This window comes from Temnothorax curvispinosus, unplaced genomic scaffold, assembly GCF_003070985.1.
Source record: "Temnothorax curvispinosus isolate PA1 unplaced genomic scaffold, ASM307098v1 QBEX01006643.1, whole genome shotgun sequence".
Taxonomy (NCBI): Eukaryota; Metazoa; Arthropoda; class Insecta; order Hymenoptera; family Formicidae; genus Temnothorax; species Temnothorax curvispinosus.
Window position 1 is genome coordinate 165,473 of NW_020216423.1, and position 18,197 is coordinate 183,669.

The following is an 18,197-nucleotide window of genomic DNA, read 5'->3' on the forward strand; positions in this document are numbered from 1 at the left end:
TAAAATATACTTATATGTTTCCTTTATCTTGTACAATCTCTGTTCGTATTTTTAAAAAATAATAAGCATAATTGAAAAATTAAAAAAATTTTTTGCACTGTTTTACAAAAATTGAAATTGTGATTAAATTGTACACTATTCTATATATCATCGTATTTACATATAATTGTTACATTTATATATAATTATATGTGAAAATTTTTTTCCTTCAAACTTCACATTTTTGTAAAAAGAAAAAAACAATGCAAAAATTATCCTTTTGATTCTTTTTCTTATTATTTTTCTTATGTACGAACAACAATTATACAAGAGAAAGAAGATATTTATAGACATTTTATTTGTAAGTACATAGGTATATGTATGTATAAAAAATACTTTCCCGCATTTATTTCAAGTGTTAATAAAAACTGCGTAATACATTCGAAACATTCAAGACCATAAGGTAATATTTAAATTCGATGATTAAGAAAGTTATTTGTTTGCAGGAGGTGAGATATTTTAACTTTTAGCATTTAAAATAATTTATTTATCAATATGAACAAGAAGGTATTTTGCAGTAGACATTATCGACGAACCACGGTTAATTGTCGTTAATAACGATCAATCACTTCTGTTGCAACGCACGTGCACATACGAGCTTACTTTCGCAGATTCGCGTGTGAATTATTGCGTATTAATGTTACAAGAACATACGTGCACTATGCGTCATCGATAATCTATCCGTAAAACTAGAATACAAAATATTTCTCGAATTTCGCGCGAATCACTAAATTATCCGCGCACTTAAAAAAAGTATTCATTCGTGAAATCGAGAATCGCGAGGAACTTTCTCTCATTGTCAGTCCAATATACAGACCAAGTCAATAGAAAGCAAAACTAAACCTACACCTCCATCGAAGATAAAAAAAAACTGTTCTTTCGACGTTTGTTTTGCTTCCAGTGACTCATTCTGCATTCTGCATAATTTCCGATAAAATCATTCATGATGTGTGGAAAACCATTTCTCATTTACATTATCACAACTCAATTATTTGTAACAAGCTTTATTTGTATGATTTTTATAATAATCTTTCTATCATTTTGCTATAATTTTCTGTAATTAAACAAATATAAAAAAATAAAGGTTTACGATGCGTTTCTCGAGATTCTGATTAGATTTTGGCGGACTGAATATTCCGAATGACTCGCATTAACTAGATTTGCATAGTAAGTGAAAAGTTCCGTTTAGTATACAGTGTAAAATATTGTCAGTGGACGGGTCATTCGTCATAAATCGTTGAAGATATTTGCTTTTGGCAGCTCTATCGATTCAGGACACCAGTAATATGCAATGAAATTCCGAGTGTCAAAAGTTATGAATATTTGCAGAGATAAGTGCAAGTGTTTATCGGTATAAATTTAAATCATTTGATACAATTAAATCGCTCAAATATCGAAATAAAAAAGAACAATTCACGACTGTATGTACATCGTGCAACAGTGAAAATTATAGGGGAACCGTGTCGCAAACCTCTTTTTCGTAACTTTATTATCCAAAATTAAGTTTCTCTCGCGGCACATATAAATAATCAGCTCCGATGTGAGCTCCAAATATATTTTATTGTATTTACAAATCACAATTATAAAAAAATTCCAAAAGGCATTTCATTGTTTGGGAAACAGATCGTCTTGAGTACCCATTCTTTAGTATCGAATATAAAAATCGCATGAGACACTTCGCGTCAAGTATGTCCCGAGAGTGGCCCGGAGAAAGGCGATCCTGCGAGGGGGAAGGCGTGGGAATGGCGTGCAAGAAAAAAATATATATTTTTTATAGGATAGAAAATAGAATAGTACTTGGACGATCGTGCTCGCGATCAAAGTCTCGATTGAACGAAGTATCGAATGATTCTTCCGACGTGCACGGATACGGATACGGCATTTGGCCCGCTAAAGCGATTGCAATAGACGAACGCAGTAATAATATAACGCGGTATCAACACTTTGTATTCCGCGATTTCGGGCTCTAAGAGAGCATCTTGTCCTCGGGAATGGTCGGGCTGGTGACCGATGGAGCCGCGGATGAGCGCCTCATTGCCTCGGACTCTCGAAGAGCCTCGTCGAAGCTCTGCGTCGAGCCGGACCTTGAAGGCACAACTTTTGTCTGCGAAAAGAAGAAAAAGATTCAAATCTTTGAATAGAAGATAAAAGAAATTTCATAAATTAGTAATAAAAAAACATAAATTCAACATGCAATAAAATTTAAGTTATTTTGTTGATTTATTTAGTTTAAATTATGTACATTTAGTGACATATTGGAAATGGAAAATTTTAAAGCGCACGCGTTTAACATCTAACAAATTATAAAATAGTTAATTGGAAATATTGATTTAATACAAATATTTATTTGATAAAATAAAAAAAATCCGATTTAATTTTAGTTACCTTAATGTTCTCGCAGGCGGATCCAACTCTTTCCTCCAACGACCGGAAGCTATCGGAATTACGCATCTGGCCCAGTTTCATGGTAATGCCACTACCAAAGCCACCCAAAATACTAGTCGTCTTTTCAGCCGTGGATTTAAGTACAGATTCTGTCTTTTGGTATCTGATATGACAAAAAAACGAATATTTATTATTAAAACAGCAAAAATTTATGATCTTAATATAGATTATCTTCTAACAATAACTGCGTTAATTAATTTTTAATCGGCACAAAGCTTTTAGACATGAGATAAAGTAAGTGTTTGTTGTGTTAAACTTTGTTTTTGTTTCAAGCAAATATAATAATATTCTGTTAGTATAATAGCAATATTCGGATAGTGTTGATAGTTAAAATTATGAAAATTAAGATACCAACTAATACAAATTGTCTCCAAACCATTTGCCAAATTTTGTATTCGCTCGAGAATGAATATACTGCCAAAGCTTGAAGACCTATTTCAGAAGCACTCTATATAGATATATTAGCTGTATAAATTAATTCAATGCCTTTACATTTGGTGCCTTATAATTCCGTTTTAAGATTAAATATTTTTTCATTCTTTTGCGATTTGCAAATGTGAGCTTCTACGTTTTCAGAACACCAAATAACTTAGAGAACTTAAACGACAAAACCTAAATAGTATAGTAACAAACACGATGGTGTTCGAAAAGCAGCATTTAAAGCACTGCATATTTTTCGCATTTTAATTAAAAAGAATGCCGTTGAAGTCGCGAAAATGATTTAGTCTGTTCTGGATAAAGGTCATATGACCTATAAAACGTGCACAAAGTGATTTCAGAGTTTTCGAAATCACTAACGAGTCATTTTGCAACATGATAATGCTCGGTCATGCCGCAAAGGGGACAAAGGATGTCATCTATGCTTCGGACTGGGAAATTCTCCCTCATCTCGGATTATTTAACGGACTTAGCTCCGTCGGATTATCATCTGTCGCTTTAACATAACCTGGTTGATACACATTTCAAGACAGTGGAAAAGGTCCGAAAAAATCTTGAAGTTGAAGACTTTATCGATTCAAAACCGCCAAGTTTCTTCTGCGAGGATTTCTATTTGTCAGCTGCCCGACAAATGGAGCAAAATTGTAAAAAATAACAGATATTATTTCAAACATTAAACTTATATTTGATATTTTGTCAATAACTTTTCAATTTTGTGTAAAAAGGCACCGAATTAATTCACACACTCATAAATATTTATCGTTAATACGATGCAGAATACCGTTACGAAATGAATCGCGGCGAGGGAAAAATAAGACACTGTGCGTACTTACAAACTGTTCGCGGAGATAGTCCTGGTTAAACGACCAAATGTCTCGCCAACGTTCTGATAACTGAATGACAACCCAACCAAAAGTGAAAAAAATCATTGCTTCTACGTGTATCTAAAGAGTAGTGGAGTATCAACATAAAAAGAATGATCACCGTCGTTGCCTCGTGGAAATAAACACGAACAGACAAAAAATATGAAAGAAATGAAAATAAAAATTAGTAAAGAAATGAGAGATTTGAAAAACGCGATTCATTTCTTAAAAACCGCTAAATATTTTCGTAACTTTCTGCCATACAATATTTCACGAGTTTAAAGATATTTTGTTTGAAGTATTTTGTGGCGCAGTGGTTCTGTTATGGTTTACTCATCCACTTCTTCTTTATATATAAAATATAGTAGAGTGCATAGAGCATGTATAGCGTGTGTATGTGTATATATGTACAGAGTATATGCACAGACAAAAGAGCATGCAAAGAAATCAAACAAATAGCAGGATACATACACATTACTCTCTTTAACGTTCTTGAGCCCCTGATTGACATCGTCGGTGAGCTCCTTCCAGACGCTAATGCCAAGCTTCCTTTTCAGATCCTGGGAAACCTTGATCTTGTTAGCGAGAACGTGTCTCAGAGTCTGTATCTCTTCTTCAACCTGAAATCGATTTTTATTATTTTCCTTCCTCGGGATTTTTTTCCTGAGTCTCCAAGATTTACCTTTGCTAATTGAGCGCTCCATTCGGCCCTTTGTTGTTCTTGCTCCTCCAAGGAGAGTCCTTGAAGTTCGTTCGCCATGTTATCCGACGATGGCGACAGAGAGCCGGCCGAGTGAAGCGAGGCATCTTCTCCTGGAACAAAAAAGAAGAAAATTAATCTTAAGGTATACGATACCATGACGGTCATGCTGACTGCTCGGGAGGATCAGTTTTCTCGTTGGCAAGTTACGATTTAATACATTAGGATTATTATGTTACATATGGAAAGGTAACATTAACAGGATACACGAGGATACATAATTCTACCAAAATTATAATAATTCTCTGTAGAACAAGTAGATAAAATAAAAAAATTATTATAACATCTAAATTAAAAATTAAAATTAGAAATAAAAATTAGATCCCAAGACTAGAAATTAACATTAAAAATTAAGATCGAATACAGACATGACATCAGAAAGATATCTTATCTAACTCTGATTTGATACAGAGCAAATAAAATTTATTACATGTGTCTTCGCTTGCACACAATGCAAACACGAAAATAGAAATGTGATCGACTGTGATTTATCAATAATTCTCAGGAAGCAATTGCTTAAAATTTCTAACAAGCAATTTCGATTGTTCCGCTGACTTCGTCAGATTGAGAAGGAATGCGCCGAGTTCTGTAGTTTCAACAGAGCGAAACATCGTCCTAGAAAAATTAAAAGTGTGTTTCCACACGTCGCTGTACTCGATAGTGATTCCACGATCCTTTTTCATGTACTTTCACGTGTCGAGAAGAAATAAATCGACATCAAGAAGTTGCTAGATGTAACCGCATAATTTCTCACGTGAAAGTACACAATTATTATGCTAGAAATAAAATATTTAAGAGGATCCTAAAGCCGTCTGTAATACCGACAATTGTACTTTCCTCCTAACTTTTTATTGGCTTTATGGATTTGAAAAAATCTTGCACAGAATTAAAGTATGTGTTCTACTCTGTGGACGACTACCGATTTTGTAAAAAAATAAGTAAATAAAGCAGTAAAAAAAATCCACTTTTAACAATATTTGCTTCGTACAAAAATTCTACAATTTGATGTTACAAAATGAGGCTGCAGGGCCATTCAGTAAACATCAAGGAATATCATACCGTTTGTAGAATTAGGCTGAGACTCCAAACAAAAAAGTTATTTGGAAAGTACGATTATGTGAACGTGATGACACCGGACCAGCAGTATTGCGTGTAGCGAGAGATGGCGCAGCAATCGAACAAGGACAGACGCATTTCGTTAGACAAGGGCAGATATAGGCCGGTAATATAGAAAACGAATTAGAACGGAATTAAAAGTGTTGACATTATCGACATCGAGAAGAAGTTCGGCCTTCACTATAGGATCACTTGCGAATTTACGAAAATGTATAGACTCCTAAATTCAAAAAGTTAGAAGTCAAAAACCGAATGGAGAATTCAAGACTTTAAGATCATGCTTTTATAAATAAAATATTTTTGTAATATTCAACAATTTTGAAAAGTTTAAGTTCATGTAAATTCAATCAAATATAAAGTAACAATGTACAATATTCAGTCAATTATTATATAATTCTTGTACTCTAATTTGCCAAAATTTCAACATATTTAATGATTCACAGTTTTTTAATATTTAACGCTTTGATATCGATATTTTTGAGAACTCTAAACATCGTTGTCAAATGATTTAAACCTGATAACCTTTCTAATTAATTATAAAATAGCATTTTTTCGTTTATTTTCATCTTTGCACTCAATTCGAAATTCTTTCACTTTTAATTGTTGTAACTTTTCTGAACTTTTCAAACATTAAGTTTACGTCATTGATATGTACTTTCAAGACATTTCATCGAATTACTCACGAATGGATAATTTGATAGTTGCTCTGATTCATAAATTTAGCGAAATCCGTAACGATTTCTTTACTGTAAATTAATAGTGTAAAAGCGGTGAAACGATTTCTCTTCTCTTCTCTCAGCACCTTTTATCAGCTCGAGAAACTTCTTATAATTCTGACTGTTGCTGATCTTAGCGAAGTAAGGTTTGGAGAAGTCCTGGAAGATCACGCGGATCGATCGCTTTTTCTTCTTGCAGCCGTCACGTGACTCTCCCTGAAGCAACTCCGTCTCGACGGACAGGTTGCCGTCGTCCACGACGATCTCGTCGATCTCTCCGTTCGAGTCGCGCCAGCAGTGAACTACCAATTCGTCTACCTCTTCGTCGCCCAGTTCGTCGATATCGTCAAAACTCGGCGTCGTTGTCAACTTCAAGTAATACGCATCCTCTTCGTACTCCAACGACTCGAACTCGCGTTCATTCTCGCTTGGGCAATTCTCTTCGCTATGTTCCTGGCAGATTTTCCTGCGCGATTGGTTGGTTTTTGGATCTACAGATTGTTTAGGATTCGCCATATTGTTTTTCATGGTCTTTCCTCAGGAGACATGAGAAAGCTTGCTCTAAAATTCGACTCCAAAATCTTGGTCCAAGAAGAATACGTGTCACAAAGTTTGAAAAAGTGTTGAAGAAGATAAGCTTCAGAGTACTTCAGTATTGATCTTCATGATCTTCTTCAAAAGAAGCTTCTCCAAAGTTCGAGATCTTGCTTCCTCTTCAAAATCATGCTTCAAAATTGTCACTGCAAAGTCATTTTTCCAAATCTTGCTCCACTATTATCCAATAATTGCTTTAGAAATATATTTTGTACATAGGAAAAGATTCATCTATGATTTCAATTTCACATATTGCACATATCAAGAGACACGGCAGTGTCTCACGCCAAGTACGCGCGGAGCGAGACGCACCGTGACTCATTTACGCGAACGCACGAGTTGCGAGATTTTGAGATCTCAATATTGTACTGACCACAATTTCAACACAACCTAAGATTGAAGATAAAGAAGTAACGATTAAAAATTACAGAAACATGTTTTTTCTCAATCTCAGCGGAAACTGAAAGATTAACGTTTATCACATTTAATCGCTCACATCTCACTAACAATAAGAACGAGCAAATTACTCAGAATTCAAGAGCAATAACTTAAGAGTTTGTGCGATCAACTTTCCTTCCAATAGGATCGATTACCAGATCTACATCGCGATGCATGATTTACTTAACGACTATGCAATCCATGAACGCGACCACGTGCACCGACGCGTGCAGACACGACTAACAACTGTGTTCCTTGAGAACGATGCCGACGTTGCCGATCGTGAGGACACTACCATGTTTCTGAGAAATCGAGACGCTGTTCTCGCTCTACTTTAGCAGGAAACAAAGAGTGAGAGGGCGAGAGGAAGGGACAAGAGAGAAGAGGGAGAAGCAGAGGAAAGGAAAGGAGGGAATGGACAGGTGGCCTTGGTTCTCCATCGAGAAATGGAACTTAATATTGTAATTCTATGGTTTGGAAGTCCACGATTAAGAAGTAAAAGAAAAAGAAGAAATAGCGAAATTCGAATGACAGCTTTTAAACGGATCTATCATAAACTGTGCAAAAGAAGAAATATATATTATTATATTATAATTATTTATTTATTTATTTAGAGAAATGGCATATCAATCATTGTCGCTTGATTTTAGTTACGTCCTCCTTTAGTTGCAGTTTAGTTACCGTACTTTCTCTACGGTAAGTATGTATTCACGTGCGGCTGTACTCAGCGAGATTTGTTTGAAACTTAACACGCTAATTAAAAGACTCTCGCTAATTCTTGCTAATGTCTTACGCCCAATCTGCTCTCTACGGGGTGTCTTGAAATTACCTCGATACATATGGCATTTGCGATTTAATCCTCTGGCTGTGCGCGTTTCCGTTCGTTCTATTTAAGTTATAGCGGCAGGCATGAGAAATAGAAAAAGAGAAAAAATTATGTCCGATTCGGCGCTCTGATTGGTTCATCGACCTCCTCGGCGGAGTGCTCCGCTTGTTTTTGCGATCGATGATGAAAGCGCGGAAGCGTGGCGAAGATGTATAATAAAAGTTCCTGGAACTTTACGGAAACCTTTGGCAAACTGGTTTATCGATCCAATGGCGGATTCTTGTCATAGCGATATGTGTTTATCGTTAAAAACGGCGGTCTGAATTGGATTTAACTCATTGTCAGACATTAGATTAAAATAGGAAATATAAGAGTTTTGAGAAATTAATTTGTAACTTTAACACCGATTTTGTTTAATTTACAACAAACGTTTAATTTAAAATGTCCTTCTTTTTAACACCTTCAGTTAAACTCTTCCCATTTAATGTATTTATCTTTATTTTTTATTATTTTAAACTAAAAAAACTTAAGTAAGGTGCTTATTTTCAGTCGCTTACCGTTTTCATCTTTAATAGTTTAATTTCATATCTTTCCCTGTAGACTATATAAATCCTTCAACCTATGACTCGCCAAGATATTTCGACGTTATAATATAAAGAATTTTTTAAAATAAAAATATTTTATTTTTATATAATTTTCAAAAATAAAACTTATCCGGCCCCCGATCATCACAAAAATTTTTAATATGACCCTTTTGACAAAAAAAAGGAAACCCTGTAAACTACCGACTCTAAAAAATTATGAGCAATATATATTTCTCATCTAAAGTTTAGAAAAAAGTGTTTTTTCAGGATATAAGATTCGTACAAAAAGCATTTTTTTAGAATATAAGATTTCGTACGAATCTTATTAAGAATATTGTCAAAGGACATGAGTTGAGTTAACATAAGTTTGATTCTCTCAGATAAATAAATTAAAAACAAAGTGTAGGAAATTGACCTTCATCGGTGCAGCTGCACCCGTATTACAATCTATTCGTGTCAATTGCCTCCTACATTGCTTCATCTCTCTTCTATTCCTACAAAAATCTCACAAAAATCATCATGCAGAATTTCTACTATCACAATATCACGACTAGCGTTTATTTTATTTTAAAGGTATCAATTTTATCTAACAATAAATAATACGTTTTCAATGTTTGGAAACCGCCGAGTTCGATAAAAGTTTACTTATCGACGAAAGTTTATTTCCGAAATCACTTCATGATTATCTTTATTCCAAGAATAGGATGTTAACAAATACAACGCAAAAAGTGCGACAAATATCGACTTGACAGGAATTCGCGGCGAGTCGCCGGTAAAACACATATGTGCGCGTAAACACACGCACACAGAGGCAGGAGCGAGTTCACAAGGTCGTTGCTGGAAACGTCAAGATAGCGGGTGGCGCATAACCGCAGGTTAGAATTCGATCGAATTTCGTTCATCGTCCTTAAACCGGCTTTTCTCGGCTAATTTTCGTGCGAAAATTAACGGATCTGTCGCGCTTAATCGTAAGCGGAATAATTTCTCGATCGAGTCGGAGAGGATGACGAAGTCGATGATCTCACCTGTTGGTATGTTGCTCATCTCGATGGTCTCGCGGCGCAAAGTTTGGAGAAAAATGACGATTTTCGTTGACCGTGCGGAAAAGATCGGCGTGTCCCAGCGTCACAGATCAATTCACCAGGACGCGAAAAGTAACATACGTTCTCCGATACCGTAGAGAGATCGATCAGTTCCGTCACGACGGTGAACTAGCCAACTAGCTGAGCGCCGGCGGCCATATTGAAAACGCGGCTGCCAGTGGCGCTGTGTAGCGAGTGTTCGGCAAAACGTTAGGCGATTCGGCGGAGAAATTTCATGATATATAGCCTAATTCTAATATATGTATATTAATTGCTATAAATGACACTGTTACCACGTTTACGCGAACGTTATTTCTGTAGTAACTTACGATAATTCCTTCGCGTAAACGGGATTTTGTAGTAATTTACGATAATTTATTACTCAGCGTAAACAAATGAATTATCGTAAGTTACTACAGAAGTAGTATATATAACGCTCACACGTAAACGTAGTACATAAAATTTAGATGAATTAAAGATTTTATTTATATATACGCTACAGATGTGCGAACTATTCGAATGCGAATCAAATCGAGTAAGATTTGACTCGATTCGAATTTCTATAATTCGAATCTGAACTATTCGAAAATTTCGAATCTGGATGGATTGAATACGAATCATATAATACATTGTCAATTTTATAAAATCATATTTCCCGTTAATAAGAAAAGTATGATCATGTTAATATTAGGTGCATTCAATACCTATTATAACCGCGCCGCTCATTGAACGGCTAAACTTAATAGCAATCAAAAAGTTTATTTCTAATTTTTTACATGCTCAGTATATAGTCACAGGGCAAATTGTAAGTATAAATTTGGATATGCATAAAAAAATAGTAAGCTATGGATAATAAAATAAACTATATTTTTTAATTTTAAAATAATTTATATTATATTATATTATATTACATAATTATATTATATTATATATTATATTATATTATATTATATAATTAATATTATTTTTCTACATTGAAATATTCTCTTATTATCTATGTGTTAAAATTCAACTTAATAATTATTAATTAAAATAAGTTATATTTCAACGATTCGATTCGAATTCAAAAGAGGAAATAAAATTTAATTTGATTTGATTCGACATCTCTATAATACACGCAATATTAAAATTAATGATTATTTTATTACATAGTATTTTAAAATAACTAAAGAATGTAAATAAGATACTAATTTCATGATATTAATTTCATAATTATTCTTTATAAAATTTTCGATTTACAATTATAGGTATTGTAGATTAGCAAACGATTTTTAGATTTTTTACTTTTCTTTTTTTTTATTGTTCTTAATTAGCAAATTATGCTTTATATATGAGAAAGTTGAGTTGCTGTGGGCTTTTATTAGAGCTGCGGAATAGATATGGGGGCACAATAAGAATTCTTTTTTAACAACATTTATTTCTAGTATGCCTATATTGTCTATGTACAGTTACACATCGGCGTGATCTATGCAACGCAAACACAACGAGTTATTCCTACAAGCTACGTGCGCGATTTTTAACAATAATAAGGTCCTCAGAGGTGATGCGGGTGATTATCACCCGTAGGGTACGATCGTCGTCGTATAAATGATTTGCGTCGCCATTTCCTCGTGGAAGCATAGAAATTCTATTGGGTGTCAGATATGTGTATACTCGTATAACGTAAACTCATTCGCGATTGACGCGCTCTGACGTATACCTACTCTAAGACTGCGCGATTCCGTTTATCAGCCGAGAGTTATCGTCTGCAGACGGCGAACTTGGGCTGGAGAAGCACGCGCTACGATCAACTCGACGGACCGGTGGGATTATAATTCGAGGATCCGAATTCCAAATCATACCGAATCCCAAAAATACCATCCAACGAACATTCCAACTCCAAAATTATAAACCGTCGCGAAAAAAAGTCCTTTTTCTTCCCAATTTATTTTGCATCTTTCGTATCCGATCTCTCGCAAAATGCGTCTCTCATCGATTACCATGTTTTTTTTTTTTTTTTAGAAGAAAGAGGTTGCGATTGATTACAAGAAAGATCGTTTCCGACTTGTTCCGTAGTATGGTTTAGAATCTTTTGGAATTCAGATGTTTCTTATTCCACGATTTAAAACACATTTGGCTCTTCGAGAACCTCAAATTATTGTCGTCCTTCTTAAATTAAGCTTGTCAACGCACACGCAATACGCAACATATTTGTCTCAAGGTTTGCCCTAGGAAGCGTCTATTCGCGCAAAAGATATACATTCTACCTGGAAGCAGTAACGTAGTTTATTCAACAAATATATACTAGTAAATCCCCTTTACGCCTTTGACTCGCAAAGTTTTCAGCCTTTTTCTGAAATTTCGTTTCTCAAATCTCTGCGCGGGTCATATTTCCATCAGGTTCTCCTCAGCTCTAGTTTCCTTAAATCTGTGAACCTTATGGATCCTTGGCACCAAATTAATTTGTGGATCCTGAAATCTTATTTCTTCCCAACGCAGCGTCTCGCAGTGGTTAAAGTTCGGCGATTTTTTTCCCAGATTGGAAATTGAAAGTGAACTCAAACGCACAAAGTTTACGGTAAATAATTATTGCTGGATTAATTGGTATCGAAGCTATCGCGAAAAATCATTCTCGGCCCGTCTGACTTTGGTACAGGTGTATTATACAATCGCTGTATATTTACATGAAAATCTACAACATTCCTGCTCAAAGAGTCCGACAGAACCATATACGAAAGGAAATCGATCGTATTTTTTATATTTGCAATTTCAGATTTTTCTGTCTGATATATACCTTTAGATAAGTCTTCTACCTTCCACTATCTTGTTTTCACTGTTAAAAAATGATACATTCTTCCGATTTAAATTCCAGATTGCATTCTCAATCGATAAGATATAAGATTTTCTCTACATTTCTATTATGTATACAGTTTTGATATAAATATACAAGAATATTCTTGGATAGAATTAAGTCCGATTCTCATATTATAACGTCGGAAAAGTAATTTGATTGAATTGACAGATCGATAGAAAAGCGTTTAATACATAGATAACTATTTGTGATGGTTTAATTGATGAGAAACCTGGATTGAAACGATAGTCTGCGATGAAATGACATAGACTGTCCCTGAAATAAGTCACCCTAATTTTAAGGACATTCTATGTAAACTTTAAATCAGTTCTTGCCGTTCTCTTACTAATGGCTTCTTCAAGCAGGCATACTATGAGAGAATCGCCTTTCCGGTCGTCCAACTTGGCCTTTTATAAAAATAGTATCGGAGACAGGAAGCGCGAACCAATGATACAATCGAACGTTCGAAAGCTATACAAATCCTGATTTTCAGAGATTGGTTTTTGAATAATATTCGTTTGTATCTTCGATTCGCGTCTTTCCTACGTCGAAGAGTGTGAGAAATAAGTTCCCAGCAACTCGTCGAGTTCCAATTTTGGCGCTTGAAGAATCTCGTGCGCGCAATATTTGCATAATTACTTTACACAAAAACATTGATCTCTATAATGGCGTCTATTACCGATCTACGCACCTGTCCTCTTAGGCAATTTATTTGTAATTTTGCACTAACGACGCTTAATTGCCGATCCTTGTAGGTGTCGGTTAGATTAATGGAGGCTAATGAGCTGCGTCTTCATTAAAAGATGTCCTCGACATCGGTGTAATTACGGTCCCAATATCCGCCCAAGTATATCCAATCCTCCTGACCCGTGTAAGGATTCGTACCGGATTGGAACCATCTGCACATATATTTTCTAAATTACCAATCGCATTAAGAAATCAGAGATTATCAATCTCTAACTAATAACCCATTAAATACCATAATGTAGAATTTTATTTAAATCAGCTGTACTTTTTAAATACTTCAGATTAATAGTAGAAATAATTAATAATTTAATGTTTGAGATACTTAATACTGAAAAGGAAGATTATTATTTATTATTAACACTTCAATTTTAAGTCATTTGAATCGCAAGATCTTTTGAAAATTTAATTCGTGAAATTTTTGAATTAAGCTTCTTATTTCTTAAATATCAAATATGCTGTTTCAAAATAAATCAAGTAATAATACCTGGGAACATATTCGTTTCCTTTTTTCTGCTTGCGCGCTTTGCGGGAATTTCTCTGTTTTTCCTCAAGCCTAGCTTTATCGGACGCAGACCCATCCTGATCACCGTTCTCCAGCTTGCGGATATCCGGTCTCAATCTGGAATCGGTCGGGCATAAGGTTTCTCCCATATCGGGCTCCAGCTCGTTCAGTGACATTGCAAACGTCGTGAACTGATAATACTGCAAATTAAAGATTTTTACTCGCCAACTTGGCCAGTTAAGTCAATTAGAAATTCTTATTGCTAAAACTAATTAATTATATTTACTAGCGAAGCAAAGTTTCTGATTTGGTTAAATTATTTTTATCGAATTGATATATACATATACACATATATATACATATATATATATATACCCATTATATTATTATAATAGATTAATTTATTACTAAAATTCTTAAATTATATCTATATTTTTAGAACTTGAATAGAATTTTGCAAAAAAATAATCAAAATGTTTGAAGTGTCAATTTGATTTAACTAACATCCGAACTGTTGCTGGGTCTCGGCGTGGCCTGCCAAAGTGTGACAGATCCTGGAATCTCGTCCACGATCGGAATGTCGTCAACGAACGTACTGCCAAAGGGCTCCTCTATCGCATCCTGTAAATAAAAAGAATATTTATCATACATATAGTAATATGAATATATATTAAAGAAGTTATTTTTAAAAAATGTATCGATTTGTTCAGTGAAGATTTTTTTATACCTGATGTAGGGGCTTGAAAGCTCCGACTTTGAGACTGTGAAGCTTCGCCAGGACCTTTTTGTGTCCTGGACTGCCCTGCGGACTTTTGGCCTCCAATTTGATCTTCTCCAGCGTTTCCTCGTACAACGAGGGCTCGCAGGATCGTAAAACCTCAGTCCATTGGCCATAAAGAAAAAGTAACTTCCTTTTCCTAAAAAAAACGTAAGATAACAATAATAAAATATTTTATTTTATTCTAGTTTAAAGTTAAATAAATTTATTGTACCAATAAAATTTTTTCTTTTGTATTCTGACCTAATTGACTTTAATTAAAACTTACTCTTGATTCGTTATGAATCCCTCGACGCGATGGACGTCCTTGCCGTTCAGAGTGCTTTTAATAAAGCATAACTTCGCCTTTAAATTATCTCCTCCGTGTTGTCTGATCTCTAGAGGGCCTGATTGCTCCATCCACAGTTGGCCCACCAAGACATTGTGAAGGATGCAATTGACATTTTGCCAAGTGTAAGACTCCTTCCATCTGTTCAAATGTAACCATTAACACATGGAGCATTTTTTAGAAAGACTCGAGCTCTAAAGTTCTCAAAATATATTTCAATCTTTCATAGTAATAATCAATTTAAACTCTCTATAAAAGATCTATAAAAGATCTTCTAGTTTTTCAATTTTCAGTAATAATTAAATTAGATGAATATTAAGAAAATATAAGAGATAGTGACAAAAATAATTAACATTAAATAAAGTAAATAACTATATGATATATAAATTAGCTATGATTATAATTATGAACTGACTTGGGTAATTCGACCGTGACAACCCCTTTCGGGTGCACCTCCAGTGATTTCCCCCAGAATTTTAATTTGGGATGGATGCTGCCGTGAAAGATGAAATCCTCGCTGTCAGCGTAAAACGCGGATACTGGTGGATGATGCGAGACCTGTTCGCATATTATCCTGAAGAAGATTCGAATAAAAAATAACTTCCAAGTGTAAAAGGAGAAATAATAATAAATTAGCAAGAAAATATCACAATCATCAATTAATTCACTAGAAATTAAACTAATGAATTAATAAATACGATTTGTAAACCAGTTTATTACCGGAAATCCTTGCGCTGTAATTCATATGTTTCGCCCAAAATTGGATTGAAAGGTTTTCCAAAGCGCTCCCAGTTCGAAGCGAGGGCACTCACAGCGAAAGCCGCGACGTACTGCATAATCATTAATTCGAAATTTCATTTATTAATAGCGCTGGATTATTGATTTATCATCCCGATTAAATTTACAAAGGCAATTTCTCGCGCACCTGAAGCCTCGAGATCGGTGATTCTTGTTGAGCTGCCTGTTTGAGCAATATGGCATATTCCATGTATTCCGCGACGCGTTGCAAGAAAGAGAGGGGCTCGTTAAAGATGACCGGCATGCTGGTCTTGCTGATGTCCTTACCCAGCTGGAGCGTCATTGAGCAGAGATTTACTTCGGAGTGACCCGGAACTGGTAATGATGTTCTTGGAAAGCAAAACGCGCTTTGATAAAACTTGAGTAAAAGAAAAAGATTTTTTTAAAGATGGCGTAATTTTAGTTTACACAAATTTTGTAGAAAAAAAAACGAGGAATTCTCAGATCTCTAAATCTTCGAATATATTTGCAGTTTTTAACATGACTGAAAATTCGAAGATTTGAACAATATTTCCAGACTGATAAATTTGAAGATTTGTCGAAATTTATTGCCTACCTATAACGTCCTGATATCCTTTCGTTGGCCATTGTAAGAGTCTCTCGTGGTTATCGAGCGTCCCGACGACGGTAGGAGCTTCCAATCTGTCGCTCTTGTGAGTCGATACTTCGATCTTCACTAACATTGACCAATAATTATGAAGCTATGATTTATTACAAGGTACGTAAGAATTCGAATTATTTGACCACATTTTTTCAGAGAGTTCGCAAATCCTCTAAAATTCTTAAGCAAATAATTGGAAACTTGATGGATTAGTGGTACACGTTTTTAGATTTTCAGATACCTATACATATATAGTTTCAATCGGAAGCTTTACATAAAATTTTTCTGTTAAGTATTCAAAGATATCAATTCTAAACTCTAATTCGGAATTCTGACAGTCGAATTACTTAGAAATTAGAGCCAGCCAATTCTCGGATTTTCAGAGACCAGTTTCCTTTGAAAACGTATAAGTTCAAATATTTAGCAAAATTCTTTGGAGGATCTATTTCTATTAGCCAAAGAGGATTTTTAAATAGTTCGATCTTTGGAGTCTTGAATCGTCGAATCGTGCTGATGGACCTTTAGATGTTCGTAAGCTCGGGGTCCTTTCGATCTTCCGTGGCGCAAGTGAAACAAGAAGGAGGGGCGGGGGGGGGGTGAGGGAGGCGCGGTATCTAAATGGACCGTCCGGTTCTCCAGAGAGAAAGAGCTTTGTCTCGCTATCTCGGCGACATCCCGGCAATTATTTCGATTAAGTCTGAAGTCAGATAATGTCACTCTCGGAGGATCGTCCGGTACTCGCTGTCACTCGCTCATGGCGGTCGGGAATTTTGGAAGAACGAGATTGTCGGGACCGGAAATCACGGCGCGATTGTTTCAGCCTCGTCTCACGATCAGCTGTATGTACACTTGAAGACTGTTGAGCTTGCGGGCGTGACGGCAAGCTTCCCCTTTGGTTTTGGAGCGAATATCAATAAATCCGAGCATGACCGTTGAGCTCTCGTGGATTTCCGTTGGAACGACCGACCGATTCGTTCGTGAGGAACGACAACCGGGGTAAAGTTTGCAAATTCAAAAGGCTTTCGACTTCTTAAAAATATCTAATGTCTCAAATGTCAATAATAAGTTGAAATGTAATTGGCTTTCAATTTTTTAAATACAATCTTGTAATTTTCTTCTTTTCAAATAAAATGCGCATAACGAATTAATAAATTAATTCTTTTTGGACATTTTGCTATTTTGAAAATAATATAAAATATAAATTATATAAAAAATAAATAAAAATTGTTTTTAATTTTTCAAGATTTAATTTGAGGAATCTAATTTGGAAATTGGTTATTAATAAATTTTGTTTAAGTGTTCTATTTTAAAATAGATAAAAAGATGCTTTTTTGGATAAAATGCGAAAAATTTTTTGCGATTTTATTCTAGCAGCTTATTTAATTTTAAAAAATTCAATTAATACATAATGTCAAGGACTGCGATTTAATATACGTAGTTATATATATACATAAAAATCAATAAATGCGAAGGCGGAAGGGTAAAGTTTCAACAACGTGAACAAACACATATGAAACACCCACGATTGAAAAAGTGGTTGAATCATGCAATCGAGCGGTCTGCGTAGAAAATACGGCATGAATTTAATTAACGCATACCCCATACGCGTATGCAGTGTCGAGACCACAATGCTGCCCTCATCGCGTGCGATCCTCCCGATAAAATTGGCGCAAGACACGAAGAGCATTCACTAAAGAACCATTGAGATTGCA

The 18,197-nt window shown here is 35.0% G+C and overlaps 2 protein-coding genes across 5 annotated transcripts; both read right to left on the minus strand.

Annotated features, from left to right (window-relative positions):
- Positions 1-503: 503 nt before the first annotated feature.
- Positions 504-7,651, minus strand: LOC112456064. Of its 2 annotated transcripts, XM_025018351.1 has the most exons (6): positions 6,464-7,651; positions 4,468-4,598; positions 4,257-4,405; positions 3,756-3,815; positions 2,425-2,587; positions 504-2,143 (listed from the first exon to the last, which is right to left on the minus strand). In XM_025018351.1, exons 1-6 carry the CDS (start codon positions 6,903-6,905, stop codon positions 2,006-2,008), a joined length of 1,083 nt encoding a protein of 360 aa, XP_024874119.1. In that variant the 5' UTR covers positions 6,906-7,651; the 3' UTR covers positions 504-2,005. The 2 variants fall into 2 exon arrangements, with proteins under 2 accessions (XP_024874119.1, XP_024874120.1); XM_025018352.1 differs by lacking the exon at positions 3,756-3,815 and having other exon boundaries at positions 6,464-7,646.
- Positions 7,652-11,298: 3,647 nt separating this feature from the next.
- Positions 11,299-17,337, minus strand: LOC112456063 (oxysterol-binding protein-related protein 2). 3 transcript variants are annotated; one of them, XM_025018349.1, is made up of 10 exons: positions 17,005-17,337; positions 16,441-16,555; positions 16,012-16,213; positions 15,807-15,916; positions 15,502-15,660; positions 15,027-15,227; positions 14,708-14,897; positions 14,485-14,601; positions 13,963-14,180; positions 11,299-13,630 (listed from the first exon to the last, which is right to left on the minus strand). In XM_025018349.1, the coding sequence occupies exons 2-10, from the start codon at positions 16,470-16,472 to the stop codon at positions 13,528-13,530; spliced, it is 1,332 nt and encodes a 443-aa protein (XP_024874117.1). In that variant the 5' UTR covers positions 16,473-16,555; positions 17,005-17,337; the 3' UTR covers positions 11,299-13,527. The 3 variants fall into 3 exon arrangements, with proteins under 3 accessions (XP_024874117.1, XP_024874116.1, XP_024874118.1); XM_025018348.1 differs by having other exon boundaries at positions 16,441-17,337; XM_025018350.1 differs by having other exon boundaries at positions 16,012-16,242; positions 16,441-17,337.
- Between the last annotated feature and the right edge of the window lie 860 nt (positions 17,338-18,197).